Here is a 21,258-nt window from a genome sequence, read left to right as displayed (position 1 = left end):
AGCGACATATGTTATGTTAAATATTGAAAAATTAGAGAAACTGCCTTTCACAGTAGCTGAGATTCCGTCAGCTGAATGGTTGATCCATGGGGTTATTAATTTGCCTATCTCTACTTTGCAATTTACTTCGTGTTTGAAGCATATTCCGGTGGGTAGATATGAACTATTGGGAGACAGTTACATACACGAGGTGTGGGACCTTCCCTTTCAGTACAGGTGTGTTAATGGTTTGAAGGAGGTTTTTCTTAGCGGCAGCGAATGCGAAGCTTCTGTCAGCCATTCAATGGTTTGTAAACAGCTGTCCTTGCACGGGGCGTGTAATGCTTCGATTGCTAACTTAGCTTGTTATCTGAAGGGAGTTCCAGTCCCGGTTATTAAAAACACTTTCCAGGTGCTTTCTAACGGCAGTTACATTGTTCTTAACAGCGAACGCTGCTGTGGCATGCGTGCCGGAATAGTTTACATCGTCGTTGTCAACAAGGCCGTTACGTGCTGTGGGAATGTGTTGTTTCCCCCCACTCAAATTAGGGAGGTAGCGGACATCTGGCCTCATATTGCTACTTCCAAGGTTGATTTCGACAAGTTGAGTCGGCTAAAAGCTTTATTGTTTCAAAAGCATGTGGCCCTTACATCTGCTAGCGAGACCTACGCACTTCAGGTGGCAAGGTCATTGGCGGAGATACAGTCCCTTTTGAATACTAACTTTCCGACTCACTTCGGTGAACTTGTGGGACGTATATTTAATGCATCCAGCACCGCTGGTATTGCACATTTTTTCAAAGTCGTTGGTGTTGGTTTTGCTCATACCTTCTCTTCCATATTCGGTTTGATTCCTTCGGCTATACATTCTATTTTCTGAAGCATTTTTGGGGGTTTCCCGATTACTTTGGCTTTATTGGCTGGAGTCTTGCTGTTGTTGCTATTTTTTCACAATGGCTGTCCCGTCACGACGAGATCCTGTATTGCTGCTCCCATCAGCGCAGCTGTGTCGTGAACGCATGATGCAGCATTTTGGAGCGACACTCCTGGGACATTTGGAGTGCGACTGGTCTCTGTCATTCAGACCAGTTTTGGATTGTGTGCAACCCGTGTTTCGATGCCTTTGGTGCTCGTTTGAACATGCACTGGCTCTCTGTCTCTCATCGCAGCGCCCTCCAATGGTCGATACTGATCTGTTGATGTTCCCGATTAGGGCTCATTCCCAGACTTGTGCACTACGGATGCGCTTGCTTCGTGAGGCAGTTTATGAGATTCCCTTCCTGGAGGAAGAAGGTATTGTCTCTTTCATAGGCCCTGCACGCGGTGCCGCCCTGAATGATTTTGGGGCTTTGGATCACACCTGCTCCATGGTACTTTGTGGCGTGGATCTTCCGATATTGACATATATCGAAGTGGAGGAACTCCTGCGTTCTATTGCTTCTATCTGACGATTGGATTTTTACAAAATTGGCACTATATTGAATTTGGTTTTATGACCACATGTTACCTAAATTTATGACTTGTTGTCTTCTCACCTTGTCGAAATACTTGTTTTTAGGTATTGTTTATATTTAAGGGCATCCTTTTATATTATTGGAACCACTTGCTACCGACAAGGGGAGGGTGTAGTGTGGTTAGTTTTACGTATTCATTGCGCTTTAGCTTCAGGCTTTAGGCCTTTGTGCATTTTGCCCTGAATATATTTTATTCATTTGCTGACAGCTTAGAGCCTCTGTGCACTCTGCTCTACATGCTTATTAGGCTTCGTACTGTTATTTTTCAAATAGCCAGTTCTACGGTGTTGTTTTTTATTCATATCACACTGTTTTGCCTACTTCAGCACTGGAGTTCTCCATAACATATTTACTCTGTGCTTCAGTCAAGGATACAGTCTGGTACATTGCCGATAGACGTGGTAAGAGTTTAGACTTGGCATTCCTGCGTAGGGACATTTTGTGATCACGATGACATGTTAGTTATAAAATCACTTCCTTGTCCCAATACACGCAAGAGGGAGATTCCGACCAGGGAACCACAACTTGACGCTGACTGCCTCGTTGCAGATGCTGAACCAAGATCACAGGTCTTTGCTCAGGTATGAGGGCTGATATCCCCATAGTGATTCTAATAGGCAAGCTAGAAGCTTAACATGCTGTGCTCTAGATAGAACAAGCAGAGGGAGAGTAGAAACTGTTTGACAATATGATAGCTTTGTTTTTATGTTTTACTCTCCTGGTAACTATCACAATCCTACTGTGTTGTATCGTTCTGGTTATTGCGGCTCACGCCTTAATATCTAAAATACAGTCGTTTTATTAAAACATTATATAAAACTTATACTGTCTTTGTCATTTGTATATGAGATCATATTGGAAATAAGAGAGTTGGTTTGGATCTGAGTAACCACGACTTCCCTGAGAAGTTCCAAAGATGTCATGCGCTCGGCTGCCAAATCATTCCTTCCACATGGAAGAAATGAGGCACTGCTAGTTAGCCGGAGCAAAAACCGGATTTAGGGTGACAGAGTTCTTTACACGTGGGTCAGACTCAGTCCCCCACACCGTTATCGATCCTGCTACCTAGAAATCCAGTAGTCTCATTTAGAATAATGAGAGCCCACGCGACAATGCTACATGTGTACCCCTATTGGTTGTTATGTTTGGAACTACGTTTTGAATCCCATTGGCTGTTCATGGTTAGCCTCATGGGATTTGTAGTTTTTCTTGACTGCTGCTATCAAATAAAGTAAGAATAGAAACTCATAATACTCGCCTCTGTGTCTTTAATAAAATTAAGACTTTCCGTCATAGACTAGGAAAATCTACATTTAGCTTCTATAACAATAGCTGTGACAACAGTTATGTGAGAGGTGCATAAGAAAAATTGTGTACTCTACCTATGTGGAACCATTTGCTGCCACGTTTATAAAATCGCTATGGTCTGTGAGTATTTCTAAATACAGATCATTTTACTCTAAGTGTAAGTAGAGGCTGCAGCATTCATTTGCTGAGGGTCCATCTTTTTAAGGGGAATTAGAGAGCCTGTTATAATTCTCCTGGTCCTGGGCCCCCTCTCTGTGAGGGTGAACTAGTGTTTTCCATCAGCTAAACAAGAGCCAGAGGTGCTCGACGAGGCTGTTGCCGAATATAGCATCCAATGTTCCCAAATCTGAAGGACGAATACTGCATTTGTGACACTACATCGTGGCAAAAAGAAAACCCATGGCTCTGACATCTACTTCCTTCCTACTGCTGCCACGGTGTACGGCTCACAAAAACGCCCTCAATGGATTGTATCCAGTACTTAATTTGTAAAAAGGTAAGTGACAGCGCCCTCCCCAGGAGGCGGCTCCAGCTTGCACCACCAATCGCCCCCGCCAGAGCCACCATTGACGGCACCAACACAACTACTAATGGTCACTCTCCTACAAGCGCGACAATTCAGACTACTCCAGGTGACCCAAAGGCAAAAGAATAGCTTGGCCAGCAGATACAATTATTTTTTTTAATATATGTTAAATAATTAAAGACGATTATTGTTGTCATTATACACTGTTATTGTGCTCATTTCAAAATCAGACAGATAGTGCGACCATGTGTTTGATTGTCATTAGGGCCGGATTTGAGATCTACGTGATGGTGCTGAGCAGCAGAAACCGGCTTAAATTATGCACCGATTGTATCTGAAATATGATGATGAAATCACCCACAAATTGACATTTTACTGATGATGCTGACGAGGGGCCGTCTTAAACGGGATTTTAGGAAAGCAGGATGCAAGCACACAAATCGGCCAAACAGGACGCTTGCTTTGCTAATAAAGCGACTCGAATTGAACAATCTGGCAGTGGTGTGCCTTTCATTACACTCTTGCAGAACACCGCTATTGCCATTGACATGAATTACACTGACTTAGATCAATCTCATGAAGAAAGTACTGGAAAGCAGCACTGCTTTACGGTGAATTTGACCTAAACATGTTTAGGTAAAATAAAGATAAATGCATCGAACTTCCCATCTCCATAGTTAGAAAGGATTAAATAACCACAGTTTTAGTGCCACAATCTGCTAGGCTAAAATGGCCCTGCTGATGACTGGAATGACATCTTTACAGAGGCTAAAACAAAGCATTTAAACATGCAATCCTAGTTTCTAATAGGAAGGTTTAACCTTCATAATTGGTCTAGCAAATAACATGGTTTATTTGCTACAGATGCAGAACACTATAATAATTACACTTCCTTAGAAGTAAAACGTACCACAACATCACTTCTCATCTTTCCAAACGTCTTTATAAGATGGGCATAATGGTAGTCCTCCATCTGTCTTAAGATACCGGTCATGCCGGCTACGAAGTTTCCCTGGAACACATGAAAACATTATAAGTTTAAAATGTTGGAGGAGAAGGAGGGGATATTCTGGCTAAAACAGTTCCACACAAACATGTGACATAATTTACAGTTTTCAAGGCAAGCACGAGGTCTTGTCGAATATATGTTTTTCGTTTTAGATTTGTGACTGAAGCTTTCATGCGATAATTAAATTCGAAATGTTCTCAAATTATATATTAAAAGTGAAAGAGTGAAACCTTTGGAAACTACAAGCCAAGACACACAGCACTGCTCACAAAATTGCACTTCGCTGGGACTGGACTGGGAAAATATTCCCAAGTATTTGAAGACGAAATGGCAGATGGGTTGTTCAAGAGCACACCAAGAAGCTGTAATCACGAAGATATTACACAAAACTACTAAACGCAGTTCAACGCAGTAGGAAGCTGTCTCTGTGTATACTATATCAAAATGAGATATAGTGTGCACAAAGTCCAGGGGTTCCCCAAGAGGCTTGACAGAGGCAATAATAGATAATATTAATGCTCTATTTGTGGTAGTGTGGTCGAGCAGTTAGGCTTATGAGAGGGTAGTTTTAAGCCTTTGTTGTACATTCACCAGCAATAGAAGAAACACACACTCAATGACTTAACTCCAGATCAATAGGATTTTATATAGAAAAATATATATTTGTTACTTTATTACTAGAACCACAAGACTCAGTTCAGAAGTAAATACTGTTGCAGGTAAGTACTTAGCATAGACATCAATGTAACTGTTTCACTTTGGTCAAGTAAACAGTTTTTAAGAAAACAGAGAATATCGATTTTAAAAGTTGACAGTGCATTTTCAGAACAATTCTTGGGGGAAGAAAATACTGTACAGTTGTAGAGGTAAGTACATGACTTACAGTTCAAGTCTCCGGATTGTAGGTAGTCCACCGTTGGGGGTTTAAGTCAACCCTAAACACCCACCACCAGCTACACGGGCCGGCCGTGTGCAGCAGTCAAAGTTGAGTAATTTTAACGTGGGCTCCTATGGAGTCGGGGGTACTTGGAATTCAGTCTGCCAGCAGGTAAGTACCCACGGCTCGGATGGCAGATCAGGGGATATTAAAGGAGCACTGGAGGAGCCCCAAGTAGGCACCAATCCCACACCCTCAGCAGCACTGGGGCAGCCGGGTGCAAACAGGGCATTGGGTTTCCAATTAAACTCTATGAGGGTATCCCAGGGGCCACACAGGCGCTGCAGGCGAGGTTCGGGGGGGTGTCTCAGGCACACCACCAGTCGGAAAGGGAAGAGGGCCGCCTGTTGATCATCGCTGCACCAGGTGTCAATGTCTCCAAGGCCTGGGGGCTGCGGGTGCAGTGGGTCCTTTGGCGTCGGGTCTTTTCGTCCATGGCAGTCGCGGTCAGGGGGGTCCTCGGGATTCCCTCCTCAGGTATCATCATGGAGGGGTAGAGAGGTTAATCCAGGGTAGGAACTTGGTCGCCATTGCCTGGGGTCCTCTCTGGTTGATTGGGCCACCTGGACCTGGGCTGTGGGCGTCGGGTGCAGAGTGGTTAGGACTCACACTTCTGGAGTGAGGTGGGAGTCCTTCCGAAGAGGTTTCCTCTGTTCTTCTTAGGACAGGGCCAATATGCATGGAAATTCTTGATCCTCTGTGATGCAGACAGTCCTCTGGAGGTTTTTCAGAAGTTGCTGACCTGCAGGATGCTTCACTTTTCTTCTACAGGTTCTTTGAAGCAAGAGACAGGCCAGTAGGGCTGAGACCAAGTCAGTTGTTGTCTCCTTTCCTTCTATGCTGGGGCTTCAGCTAAGCAGTCCTTCTCGTTCTTGTAAAGTCATCAGGAATCTGACTAGCTTAATTCAGGGAGCCCTTAAATACCAGATTTAGGGGCGTTTTAGGGGTCAGAGGGAAGTAGCCAATGGCTTTGCCCCTGTGGGTGGCTACACCCTCCTTGTGTCCACTCCCTTTGGGGAGGGGGCCACATTCCTATCCCTATTGGTCCCTACCCTCCAAACCAAGTTTAAAGAGTCTAAAGGAGGGGGTCACTTCAGCTCTGGACACCTTAGGGGTGGTCCTGGCTGAGGAGGTGACTCCTCATTGTTTTTCCTAATTATTCCTCCGGACTTGCCGCCAAAGGTGGGGCTTTGTCAGGGGGCTGGCCATCTCCACTAGCTGTAGTGCTCTGGAATATTGTAACATGAAGCCTGGGCCTTTGAGGCTCACCATTAGGTGTTACAGTTCCTGCAGTGGGGAGGTGTGAAACATCTCCACCCAGTGCAGGCTTTGTTTCTGGCCCCAGAAAGCACAAAGGCCCTCACCCCATGGGATCGGAAGTGCCATCTCTCAGTGGCAAGATGGCACAGACCAGTCAGTCCTAAACTAGAGCATTGGGTAAAATACAGGGGGCATCTCTAAGATGCCCTTTGTGTGCATTTTTTAAATAAATCCAACACTGGCATCAGTGTGCGTTTATTATTCTGAGAAGTTTGATGCCAAACTTCCCAGTATTCAGTGTAGCCATTACGGAACTGTGGAATTCGTTTTGACAAACTCCCAGACCAAATACTTAATATGGCCAAATTGTACTTACAATGTCTAAGAATGGACTTAGACACTGTAGGGGCATATTGCTTATGCAGCTATGCCTTCACCTGTGGTATAGTGCACCCTGCCTTAGGTCTTTAAGGCCTGCTAGAGGGGTGACTTACCTATGCCACAGGCAGTGTTTTGTGTGCAAGCACCCAGAGGGAGGTAGCTATTTTGACACCAGGAGCAGTAAATGCTATTGAGATGAGACAGACCCAATGGGGGAACTTGCTTATTGTTTGTCAGAATTGGTACCCAGTGATCAGTGGATTACACCCAGCCTCCATATGAAGTTACAAAAGTTTGTACAAGAGAGTGGATCATACATTAGGATAGAATAACAGAAAAAGTGCTGAAAACGTTTCAATACTGCCTTAATGCTATGTATTCACCACTTAGTATAGTGCACAAATCACCCCAATCATACACAGAAAAAGAAAGAAGAGGATGGTTAGAAAAGCCAAGTTTTGAGAATTTTTTTAAAACTGGCTAGGTCAGGACATGCACAGATATGCAGCGGAAGTTTATTCCAGTGATGTGTGCATAGATAAGAAAAAGATCAGCCACCATACTTGACAGAACGAATGCTCCGAGGGGAGAGCAAGAGCTGATGTTTAGAGCTCAAATTTCTGGCAGGGCAATAGGGAACGGGTTTATGTTGGAAATACATTTATGTTGCCTGACAAAGAAATACACACCAGGCATAATAGCTTGAAGATGGCTTGTTTCCTGATAGAAAGCCAATGTAATGATCTTAGAGTAGGTTCAGATGGAGTGAGAAGTTTGCAGACAAGACTCGCTGCGGGGTTCTGTATCATTTGTAATTTTTACAAAAGTGTTTAATTTGCCGCTGCCAATAGGGCATTTCCATAGTCCACACAGCTGACCGCAAGAGCCTGTGTAAGTGTCCTTCTTGTGTGAAGAGGCAGCCACTGAAATGCTCCTATCAGCGTGCCCATAATGCCGAAACAGCTCCTGCATGTGAAGCCTACTTGCTCTCTCATAGGCAGATTATCATTGATTAAGATGCCAAGGTTCTTTACCACCTTTTTAGGTTGAGGTGAAGTACCTAGTTCTGATGGCCACCAGTCCTCTAACCAGCAGTCAAAGGTCTCCCCAAACAGCACAAGCTCTGTCTTATCACTAATGAGCTGTAAACACTTCTGGGACATCCAGGATTAAATTTTCTTTATACAATCCATGAATTTGGGTTTAGTAGACTCAGAATTAGGGCCCATAGAAATGTATATGAGATGACAGCCCGGCTGCAGGATCCTACGACTTGAGCCAGTGGGGCAACATATATGTTGAAAAGCGTAGGGCTCGAAGAGGAGCCCTGCAGTACTCCTTTGTATAATGGAATGACAAGAGATTTGAAAGGTTCAAGGTTCATGGTTTGAGTGTGATTGCTGAGGAAGCCCTGAAACCAGCCAAGGGCACAACCTTTGACACCAATTTCAGAAATTCTTTGGACCATGATGACACGTGAGATGGTGTCAAAAGAAGCAGACAGATCTAAAAGCACTGGCATAGATGGAAAGCACTCATCATGAGAGTCTGATGGTGTCTCGAACTGCCAGCAATGCGGTTTCTATATTATGTGCAGCTCTGGAGCCTGATTGCGAGGGATCCAAGATGGAGTTTGTTTTCAAACAATGAGAGGGTTGTTGATTGACGAGGCATTCTAACACCTTGCTGAGATAGGGGAGAAGACATATCAATAAATCAAAATAATGTACACACGGTTCCAAAAAGCAGGAGGGTTTCTTTAAAACAATGGGTTCTGAAATGAATGAAAAACAATATGTTTGAAGCAAGAGCCCTCACTCACCCTCCGGTGACATGCTTCATCATAGGGCTATGCTCTTCGTCATGCCGGCGCTGCAATGCCTGACAGGCCCCACAAGGGGGCTCTTTGCCGGAGATCTTTTGAAAATGATGTACAACCGGTCAAAACGTGAATAAGGAGTAGTTAACAATGCCTAGAGGTAAAAAAATTGCTATTTATTCTGATATTAATACCCCTGACATGGTTAAAAACAATGCACATTATTGATTATTGGGAGACATACACACGGGACCAGGAGTCTTTTCTCCGAATCTCCCACATATGCCCCTCTTTTGCTGTTGTTTGAGGAGAAGACATATCAGCCTATAGTTAGCAGGTTTATGGGGATCCACATTTGATTTTTTCCAAAATGGGTATTACATGCACTATTTTCCACACTTGAGGTACGGTAGCAGTGCTTAAAGAAAGGTGAAACAGTGCTGTGATACCTGGAAACAGTTTGTCAGCAAGTGTCACAATAATGTAAGAGGGAGAAAGGTCTAAGGGAGAACCTGATTTGATTTTGTTCACCTCTTCTAAAGCAAGATCCGGGGTGATAGGTTCAAGATGCTTCAGCGCAGTTCAGGACTTATGAATAGAGGAGAGGGCATCAAAAGTATCAGTGGTTGGTAAACGGTCAGCAAGGTTTCTATAGTCTCTATTTTTAATTCAAAGTGATAAGTCAAAATATTGCACAGTTGCTGGGAGGCAGGGATGGGTGAAGTGCACCGGGTAGGCTTCATGAACTCACTCAGGACTTTGAAAAAATGTTGCATCCATAACCACTTATTTGCAATCGACACAGAAAAATGGTCTATAGGATGGTTGATTTAAGAATTGTACATATATGTTGTCTTAAAGCAAGTACTGCATAGTTATATAAAGTTAGTAAGTTGTAATAAGTTAGCAGCCCCTTCACGTAAGAACGATCAGACATGAGTTGTTTCAAGATGCTTTTGAAGATGAATTTTCCTCTGCTTTCTTGTTTGGAATGAGCATTGGGTCATTGCAGAAATGGGGCCTCTGGCTAACGATCATTCCAGGCACAAACAGGTCCAGACTAGAGAAGGGAATAGCAATAGGGTAACTGCCTTTTAACTCATCTAGACGTAACTGATGAACATCAGGCAGTATAGGGTGGTCGAAACAGACGAGACAGATTCACAATACATCTAATCCAGCAGAGAATCCTCAATCACAAGCCAACCTGAAGGATGATCCAGTATTACCTGGAAGAACAGGAAAATTGGGCAGGGTTGGAATGTAGTACTTGCATAAGGGGCAAAGATAAAAGCTAACCCATGGTGATATGAAAAGAATAGCTACATTAAGGGTCAGGTGTCAAGTCACATCAAAAAGTGAAGAAACCAACACTGAAAAAGAGAAAGGTCAACAGAGAGCTTCTGGGAATAATAATGCTAGATGCTACAAACTATGTCCTTATGTGAGATTCACTGGAAGGAAGACATCCAACGGGGAGTGAACTGCAGGAGAAGTTTGCAAAAGGGAAACAATCCATACCCTTCTTTTCAGCCATCTTTTTTTAAGTAACTGCATTTTGGAAGGATAGTCAAAGGTGTCAGGGGAGTTGGTTACCAATCTTCTGTAGACTGGAATTACTTGTCTCACAGTCTTTGCTTGAATTCGAACCATTACGTTTTCTGCAAGTCGATACCTATTTTATTTGGGTCATTTGCCTCAAAAAGCATTTAGGCTCTGTATAGATATACTGAAAATGAATAAAGAAAAAATTACTACATTTCTAGGTCAAGATAGCAGACACATTCCTGAGAACTCACTGGCATTCAGAGAGCCCAAGATTAACCTTTCAAAGGCATAAACAAACCACAGAGTTCCATGAAAAAGAAATCCTCACTAGGGTATAAAGGTGGGGTTGTACGGTTTAGTAGACTATTATTTCAGTGAGACAAACAGAGAGAAAACACAGCTGGGACCAGTGCTTAATTTTTGCTTGTTGTTTCCGGTGCTGAGCACCGGCACTTATTTTTGAGGGCCGGGGCTTATTCTTCTGCCTCAAGCATTTGCTGCGAGCAAAAGACACATATGGGAAAGACGGAAGAAGGGAAAAACGAAAAAGCGTCACAAAGGGAGAAAGTAGAAAGCTGCAGTAGTGAGCTGAAAGGGCAGGGAGTGGCTTTTTATGGGTTGAAGAGGCCAGAGACGGCTTCAGGATTATGTCGCCTCAGTATTCTGTGTTCGTACATTTAATTGTAGCAGCCGCGGGTTTAAGAGGAGGGCTTTGGGCACTGTCACCTTTTTATTTACAAATTAAGCACTGGCTTGGACGAGGCCAAACCCGTGAAAGAGGGACATTGGATACAATTTGTTCTACTGAACCAGTATTAAGAAAATAAAGGACAAGAAAACACTGGACTTTGAAGGCCCCCACTGACCTGGCAGCTAAAGATAACATTTCTATAAGCAAAATAACATTACCACCCAAAATCAGTGAGAAATGTGTTTACACTTTTAGTGTTGGAGATTACTGGCCACGCTAGCTTAGAGGTATTATGGGTATTCCCATACCAAAAGGATACAACACTATGGCAACAAAGTTCAGAAGTAGGTGTGAAATTAACTTTTCCAGCCTTCCCGGATAAGAGAAAAGAAACACAGAACTGTGCAGCAATAACTTCCAACTCACACGAGATGGCCACATTGACTGGGCGTACTTTTCCAACCACTTACAGTCCTTATGTACAGATGTCTACTCTGCCTAACCTCACTCTTGTTACCAGGGTGATGTGCACAAAAGGGTTGGTTAGTCAGTTTAACAACTCCTCAGGATGTGGAGGCTGGTAAACAGACCTCAGTCGATTGCAAAGGCAGGATGCAGAAACGCAAGAAGGATGGGGATGTTACTGATGTTAGATGATATTAACTGTAATTGAACTTATACGAAACGTTTACGAAAACATTGTGAAACCTTTCGTTGGTTTCCATTTCGTTGTTTTGTCTCCTTTGCTCTACTTACGTAGAATCCAGATGAATTCAAATTGTAGTAACGTATTTTGATGGGTACTTCCTCCTACAGACCCTCCTCACTTGCTGTGATGCCAACAATATTTGTTTCACAACTTAAAACACAAATAAACCACCTAGTTTAAGAGGCCTTTATTTAAAAAAAAAGTTTACAGCAGGCTCTACTGAAAACAAAAGTATAATCTTCAACTTTGTTAAATAATCTTTTATCGTATATAGCTTGATAACAAGATCATTCAAAAATGATTGTTGAGGCAAACTTGGCTCATTCATTTATTAAATACGCCTGCTTCGCCTTGTTGACTATTATCGCCAATGGAGTGTCAATGTAAACAGTGACTCCTGTACGTGAGCCAGAGCCAGTTTCACAGGCGGTAAATAAGGCTAACGCGTACCTATTCCAGTCGAATATTTCAGACTTTCCAGAAAAGAACAGTGTACAAGAGTGAATGTACACATAAGACACCTATGTGCTTAAAGAAATACAAGCTCCTGCTGGAAACAATGGACATGAATCACACACCTGCACTGAAATCAGTAAGTAACATGCTGCCCTATATTAGTACAAACTTACAGAGTAATGTTTAACTTTCTCCTTTTTGAGCCCCTTCAGTGCTATTCTGACCCGTGGATAGATCATTTTCTCAGCTACTGCTGCTGGAATAGATGAGGTGACACTGCAAGCCAGGTCACGTTTCTATAATCATCAATCATAATATGTTGCAAAGGTTAGAATAAAAACTGCAAAAATGTGTTGAAAACTGGCATGAAATCCATTTGGCATACATGTAATTCAGGTCCCTGGAAGCATAAAAATTCATTTGTGCTAACAGGGTTTTCATAGCATTTCAGGGAACATTCCGTTCAAGTACTCTCCACTGGTCAGTGCAGAGTAGATTAGAATCAAAGCTATTATTCTGCCATGGCAGTGCCTGAGTAGCATTTAAATTGATTCTGACACAACTTCTTTATGCTGGTAACACAGCAAGACATCAATCAGATTTATAATATGACAAGAAACAAGTTTTCAACGATATTCAAAATAAAAAAATAAATATTCGTACCCTAGACGAAAAAAGCAAACCAAATAAAAACGTAAATAATACAAAAGGGAAGAGAAAGTAATGGGGTATGTTAAACCTCATGATGCAGAATGGCACATTAAGTATAATTTGTCTATCTGAGAAGCTCATTAAAAATATTGTATAAAATAGTATATTTCAGAAGGACTATGCTATAATGGCTGCTAATTACCTTTTATCCCGAAATTAGGAGTGGGTATTTAACTACGAATTAGCTAATTGCACTGGGCTTGTTGAGTCTATGAGCTCAGAGTACTTAACATTTTACACACACAGTATAACCTAGATGAGAACAAAAAGGGCCTGATTATCAGCATAAGCAATGCCTTAGAATCCTAAATTGTTTGTCGCAGATTTATAGTCTGGCAGGTTTCTCACTGCCCTAAATTGAGGGAGTAAGCATTGAAGGTGTATATTGATGGCCCTGCAAAGTAGATGGACTAGGAAAAAACAGTTTAGGTTTATGGGTATTCACAAGCTTTTAGAATGGACCTCTACACTTGGAAATGCTAAGAAAATAGTTGCAGTAACTGTTGCATGGTGGGAAAGAGGAGAGTACCTACCCGATAGCTTGGAAAAAGGGACTTCTCTAAAGGGCAATCGGTGGCAATCTTTGAAAACACTGTATTTTATTTTTTCAAAATCATCTTCAAAGAGGCCATCATGGATAGGCAGATATCTTGATATGGCCTAAAAACATTTAAGATGGCCATCTACTAAGAGCACGGCAGACGGCCAAAAAATAGCCAGGGGTAGTGGGGCAAGAAGAAGAGGGGAAGGGATGGAAAGTCAAAGGGGGTTAAATAAGTGGACAATGGGGCAAAATGAGACAAGACAGTTTAACAGGTAGAGGCAAAATGTTCCTCACATTGACTGCAATGCATCAGCTATTGAAAGATACATCAACCAATCAAGACACTGTAAACCCAAAATGCTCTTGGGCCACACAATCATAAGAACGGTGAGGAAAGTCATACAATAAGCACCAGGGAAGTGAGATATACAGCAAAGCCACCCACCCATAAGCAAGGAGCCAACATAAATAGCACTCTGTGCATATGTAATCTATTGGAAAAAATAAGTCTCCAACAGACAGCTACCAAGACCTAAAAATAGACATGTCTATACATTTGTTTGGTGATTAGCTGCTCTACTTGCTTAAGTTAGTGATTTGTAGAGCCAGGGACTGGGAACACACAATCACATAAATTGCTGAAACCTGTAGATTGAAGCAAAGGCCACTCTTGCCCTGTTACTTTTTAATTTGCACATTGTTGACTTTGAGGAAGATCCGAGACTTACAGAGAATCATGCTTCTAGGCTCGGTGGCACACAACATCCTGTTCTTTATTAAGCACATGACACTCTGTTACCAAGTCAAACTACTTTCCTGCTGCAATATTTACTTTGTAAATTTTGGAGTACTGTCAAGACAACCGCTTGACGATCAATCATTCTAAAACAAAAGTGACAGTTTTTAGTAGGAAGAGTTTTGATTTCAAGTTCTGGTTGAGTTGTATAAAACTTGATCAAACATCTTTCCATCTTCCAAGATGAAACATTGGCCTCCACACCATGCCTGGCAAAATTTAGATGATGTTGTCTTAATTCATATAATTTGGGGAATTTACCCTAAAATACAGTTTCAAAATTACGTCAAATTGGGTATTTACAAGGCCCATCACAGCAATATTATTGCAGCACAGGAACAATGAAACCAACCAGAACGTGAACAGATGTTGTTCAAAGTAAGGGTGATTTCATGCTATGTTTGTGCAAAATGCATCTTTATGTCAAAAAACTGACAGGAGGTTAATTTCACACAACAATTTATTGCCAAATGGCAGATCTGCATTTTGTGTAATTACATAAAGTTTCATGTAATTTTCCCAAAACTTTTCTTAATTACGTAAAAGCAAATTACATCAATTTTGCACACTCACTCCTACTCTGCATGCAAGTGGGAGCACTGTGCTGGCAAGATTATCAATATACGTTTTATCTAATATGATTTAAAAATAAGGTGGATGGACTATATAAGCCCCTGTTGCACCTGCAATATCTCATTTAGGTTATGGTTCAGCAACAGGTGGAATCAGAAAAATAGGAATTTGGATATTTCGGATGGGTCATTGCAGAAATGCTTAACCTAAGTAAAAGAAAACTACAATTCACCCTTGCTCCCTGAATTTGATTTTGATTTAGTAAACAGACTGGTATACTAGTCACTTTCTGTTCCTACTGTATGATTTAGCCAGTGCTTATGATAGCTTGCTGATGGCACATTCAAAGGGTCTTGAAGATTGACTATATTATGCACAATTACATTTAACAGAATTTCTGGGCATAGCTATCCTAATAAGTCAACAATGCTAGTACAAATCAGCATTTAAGAGGCCACTGAAGTAAATGGGATAGCCAGTGTCGCCAGTGTCTGATTTCAATCACCTGGAGCCCGTTAAGAAGAATCAATCAAGTGTATGGAGGATAGGAGCGTGTCTAAGGTTTTGATTGGATAGGTCAAGTTTCTTAAAGGAGTGCTTTAGTATAGATCGTTCGTGAATTACCTTGCGACAATATCAGTAACAACACACCTTTAAATGAGAAGGAAGAAGGTGGATCTGTGTTGACAGTTATAGGGAAAGCTAGGATGATTTAACACAGCTATCCCATGTAGCACAATCTTAAATAAAGATGGAATGGTGACACAGATTCGTTGGACAAATGGTGCAAGGAGCATCAGAATGATTAATAAGTTCAAAGACATATGAAAACAAGATAAAAGTATGTTTAAACACTTCTTCTGATGAATCACATAAAAGTCATACAGAATAACATTTTAGATAAATCTAATTTAATGATGTATTGTTATTGATGTAGTCTCACAGTAATTAACTTTTGAACCACACTAAAACACTCATTTGAGAACCTTGTGTTATTTATTTTCTTGCATAACCAAATTCCATTTGGAATACTTGGTTTCCACTTGTCCATTACTAATAAGGTTAATATTTGGTCCATATAACATTTTATGTACGAGTGATGGTATTCCAGTAGATTTTCACCTTTGCAGGTTGCGCAATATTGAGATCGAAAATGCCCAGAAGCTGTGTTAACATACTATCAGTTCTTAAGGAAGAATATTTAAATGCTCTGATTGAATACCAAATTTAAGCTTGCCAGACATTTCTGTTGTTTTAACCTGGAACTGAGAGGCAATATTTTGTGGTTTTTAAGGAGTCGGTTTATATTATTAATCTTATTGTAGAATGATTCAAATACTGAATTGATATTACTATCTTTTAAAGTCATTTAGTAGTAATGTATTGTTGATACTGCTTACTGTTTATGGTTTGTACTTATAGAACTGGCTCACTCCAAGAACACCTCTTGTAGGCAGGTACGTTGAGATTAATTTATTAGGCACCCCATCCATCCTGGTCCCAGCTTCAGCTGCCCAACAATTCTTTTTAAAAGGGATGCATTCTAGAGTTATCTCATTATGGGATATACACATTAAAAATCTCTAGCAGACACTACAGTATTATAAATGTATTAAAAACAAAAAGTGAAATGCATTTAAGGAATGTTTTTGCCTTTTCTATAAGTTTTACTCTCACTTTAGTCTATCATACTTGGCAACCGAAAAGCAGCTACAATACAACACTTTATTTAATTATCTGGCAATCTGATTGGGTGTGCACCATTCAAGTACTCAGAGTATTTAAAAAATGAAATTGTAGTACTCTCAATAAGAATGGGTTCATATTAGATCAGGCATCAAACAGGACCATTAGCTTAATCCAGACTGGCATCAGTGTCTACGTAAAATCTCTAGTGTGTAGAAAATGAGAGTGCATTATTGCTAGTCTAATACAACTATACTGAAGTAGATAGGTGATGTGTTAAACTTTTTTCCATATGTCATGCAAAGAATACTTCAAGGAAATACGCTTTGGGCGATACTTTTTCTAGTTTTTTGCATTAGAATTCAACTTGTTCAATGAGAAGCTACTGTGAGCCTAACTGAGGAAAACAACAACTAACCTAAACTGAGACACAATAAGTGACCCTCTGCCAGAGACAGCATTGTAAGTATGCTTCAAAGAGAATGAGAAGTACACTTCTATTTTTCCCGGAAACAGTCTCAAATATGTGCTTTTCAACATTCACAATAGAACTATACCTTTTAAAAACATACCATATTCCTGGCATCCAAGACACCAATGTTCCAGTGATGCTCAACTGTACTCAATTCAGAGGACTCTATCTTCATCCGTATGAAAGAGTGTGCCTTCCTCTTCAACAAGAGGTCACAGGAACCAACTACATGACTAACCCGGTAAAATTATTCATGCAATGGTATGATGTTTCAGGGCATCATCAAAACATTCTACAGGAATGAATTTTGATTTGAAAGGGTGATAATATTACCCTTTTTCGCAACAAGTGGTCAGAATTCAACACGATGAAAAGAATGAGAAACATCAGCAGAGTGGTGTGAGTGATCCAGACAATTTTAACAAAATACGGCACTAATATGTTTCAGCCCTTGCAAACTTGATTGCATAGCCGTGTAGGTGGGATCAAATAAAGGGTGGTTTTTGAGCAGCACGTGCGCTGGTATAACTTTGGAAAACCTCAAAGCAGCACATGAAAGCAAGCAATATATTGCTGTCTCATTTAAATTAGAAAGAATAAATAACTATCTGTGGGACTGAGAGAAAGCACAATCTAGACAATAAACTGAATTTGGCCAATGTTATGAGCTCACGTGCTTTCCATGGACCCATTTAGTCAGAGTAACCTACTGCTGAAAAGAAAACTACTAATAGCCATAAATGTTATGAAGCAGACAGCAATGAAAATGGATGGACTGAAATGTGTGTGATCACCACCTAGGCTCAAATATGCCCCTCAGTATCTATTAACTAAGAAGCACATAAAACGTTACCTCAGACCATGTCACATAAAGCTTGCAATAACTCCCAGTTCCAAATAAAAAAAGTGACAAATTGCAAACGCGATGGCTTTATGGAGAAGAACACTGCCCGTTTTGTCTGTAAATGCTCACTGTTCATACATATCATGAAGTTATTCCCAGGTAAATTCAGGAGAAACTTACATATTAGTGATCCCCTGATTAGTAAAGTTCTTTGTAGGAGGCAAAGTTGTAGCATTTCCAGTGGCAAGTGCAAGATATGTGGGTAGGGTTGGAAAGTCAGCAGATACAGAAATGAGGCCACCGGTACGATGTAACCAGGTGACTGATTAGGAAAGAGGTTCCTGAAACCCTAAACTGTTCTTCATGTATAACCTTTTATCCCCTAGTTGCTTCCTTTCTTTCATCCTCAATGGCTAGATGCCTCACAGTGCTATTTCGTATCTCCATGCTATCTCTTTTAATCTCTTATTTCACATAGTGATTTTGACCTCGATTTCATGCAAATATGTTATTGTGTGTTGCATTGAATTTACCCAATAAAAGAATTTAAATAAAAAATAACCAAAAGCTAGTAGGCTGATTTCTGAATACAAATTAGTTAAGTTTTCGTATAAGAGCAGCAGAGATTCAGCTGCTTGTGCATTAAGTTTTGTAAAGGTTCTTAGTATAGACAAGTCATAAAACTAAGAATCATGGGTACATAATGCTGGTAGGAGCAGTACGCGCAACAACAAAAAACTAATTGATAAAAGGCAAAAAGGGTTGGGGAAGTACTATTCGGGTCTGGCTTTCATATTCTAATTCCCCTAGTTTTCGGCTAAGTTAAGTATCCAAAACCTTAAATTTCTTTCATTGAAGAGTTCTCACTTCCATGAATCAATAATGGTGCCATTACAAAGCACTTAGTACACTGACGCATGGAATATTGTGGAATAGTTCAAGACGTATACAGAGTGACACATGCTGCATAATGGTTTAAACCTAGGTGCTTTCATATAAGGGTTTCAGGAGAAATAGCTATGAAACGTCATGAGGTATCTAGGAGGTTATGTATCATGAGGTTATTCTTATTTGAAAATCTACCTTCCTAGACTATGGAATTTGCTAAATGTAAAGTATGTGAGCTAAGACATCTTCACTGCTGATACAGAGTCTGGTGAGACTTGTGACATCCTAAAGTTCAGTCGAGATTAGACAGAACTGTAGATACCAATAACACACTGAACCAGTGTTTCTGACAGTGGGATCCGCACTAGCATTAGGAAGATAGAAATGGAACTTAGACTGTGTGTTGTAATTAGGAAAAAAGACTAATTGGAAATTTGCTGTAAGAATCAAGGATTTATGGGACCATATAATAAACCAATGCTCTTAGAAGGATTCCAATCCCTGAAATACGCCTGGCTTCATAGAGCAGATCTAGTAATTTCTCACAAATTACTTTCATAAACTGAATTCCTGCATTTGTCTAAAATACTTTTAACGCAATTCCATTTGGCAGAAGAGCTTTGAAAGGTTGAAGTTGGCTGCAAATGCCATACACAATTACTGTAGAAGCTTCAACTTCGAAACAGCACACATGCACATCTCTAAGACAGTTTACAAAAAATATCTCCTACTACTGCTTAAGTTAAAATCAAAAGTCAGCCAACACAGAGCTCTGAGATCCCTATACTTTGCATTTTGAAGAGTATTCTTCTCTAAAAACCAATATGGCTACTCAAGAATACCAGGTATCCAAGCAATATGAAGTAGTATGTGGGAAGAAACAAAGTAGCCTTCAGAGAGCTGAACGGGATTTGGAGTAAGTGAGGAAAAGTCTTCGTGAAATGGCAAAATAATAATAGAGAGAACTATGTTCCAGGTTTTAAAATAAAAGCATCTTTGGCTATAGTGGTTGTTCTGTACTGTGCACAGATCAAAAATGATTGCAAATGTTAAGAAAGGCATGTAAAAGTGGAGTCGAAGAAGCAATTTAGGGTGATGAGCCCGATTTAGAGTTTGGCGGACATGTTACTCCGTCACACCATGATGGATATCCCGCTCACCGCATTATGGTCACACTGTATCATATAGGAATCATAATACGTAGATGGGATATTGAAGTGTTTGTGATGGAGTAACCTGTAAAACCAAACTCTAAATCATGCCCGATGTCTTTATTTTATCACACACTGATACTGATGGCAGATGCTGCTAATGGAAGAGACGGACAGATGAGCTTTAACTAGCATTTTTCAGGGCATTTCTTAAAATGGCCGCTCTGAAATACCCATGGAAATGGAAGATAGTGAAATCATGAATGTACAAAGTGGGCACTTGACAAGCATCATTGCAGACAGAGCCTTACTAAAAACCTTTCATATGCAGTTTGTGTTTTCTGTTGTGAGACAATTTATCAGCAGGAGGGAGAGGTATAAAATGGGTAATGTAAAGGTAAAATAGACATAATGGTGTCTCATGTAGCCAGTAAACCAAATGTACAGTTTGTGACAAATGTGAAAAAAACGGCGAGGTCTAGACTCTTGGAGCTGTAACTAAAGCACACCATCTGTAATTACAGATTCGGAAATTCTGGGATCAGGGAAAGGCATTTTGGACGAAATCTGAATAAAATTTAACCTAAAAAACAAACAACTGATTTATGAATATTTGAATATAACTATTATTTCAGTTCTGATCATAAAAACAATGTTATCCACCCGTATTGTCAATCTGATGGGCGGAGAAGTCCAGGCAGAGAGGGATCAGAAAAAGTAATATCTCTGCTTCCGTGCAAGTTAAAAAGGCAGAAACTGTTCAGTTTCCTTCTCACCCAGCTATTTCTACTCTGTGGTCAAGTCGACCACTGAGCTGAAATGTCTCCTCAGGGTGTAAAGGGGCATGTGGATTCCTCATGCAGAGGCAGCCTCTGTGACCCCTACCATGTCTTTGGTAGATCTGGGCACCCACAATCAAATCCAATATTTTAAACCAGTCAAATACTAATCTAAACATAGGTGGTGTTTGCTCTCAGAGTGAACCCTCCAGAATATCACATGTATTGCACGGCAAGAGTGGTGGACTGTAGGCCCCTATCAGTGAGGGGATTCTCTGATACAACCATCAGCAATGGCAGGTGGATCCTCTTACCGCTAGAGAGGAGTCACTGCTAAGATGTTTATAATAGAGCAAGAGATCCTGCCCAGGTCTGTTCCCAGCAGGCAGGATCAACTGCCAAACCCCACACTGAGAGCTGCAGTGTCCATTGTCACGAGCCATTTCCATAAAAGACTGTGACGCTCAAATTTAATTGAGTTTTAGATTAGCATGTAAAAGAAAATAACTGATGTAAATAATCACACAAAGTCGTCCATGGTCGATTTAATTCATGCATGGCGAGTCATTGCGATCATCAGTCCCATCCCAGTGTCACCAAATGAAAGGTCGCTGCTCGTATTAGGAAAGCAAACACGCGTTTTAAGGGCTAGAAAATAAATGCTGTGGGTGGATGTT

General features: G+C 40.8%; 1 protein-coding gene across 1 annotated transcript in view; it reads right to left on the bottom strand.

Annotated features, from left to right (window-relative positions):
- DOCK1 (dedicator of cytokinesis 1) overlaps positions 1 to 21,258 on the bottom strand; it is a 1,072,828-nt gene that overhangs the window by 478,544 nt on the left and 573,026 nt on the right. Inside the window, exon 28 of the mRNA XM_069239713.1 lies at positions 4,238 to 4,339. Coding sequence (XP_069095814.1) covers positions 4,238 to 4,339 — 102 coding nt within the window. The remainder of the gene's footprint in view (positions 1 to 4,237; positions 4,340 to 21,258) is intronic.

The sequence above is a fragment of the Pleurodeles waltl genome, chromosome 6, assembly GCF_031143425.1.
Source record: "Pleurodeles waltl isolate 20211129_DDA chromosome 6, aPleWal1.hap1.20221129, whole genome shotgun sequence".
In the NCBI taxonomy this organism is placed as follows: Eukaryota; Metazoa; Chordata; class Amphibia; order Caudata; family Salamandridae; genus Pleurodeles; species Pleurodeles waltl.
Note: the sequence above shows the minus strand (reverse complement) of the source record. Positions and strands in the feature narration are given on the sequence as shown.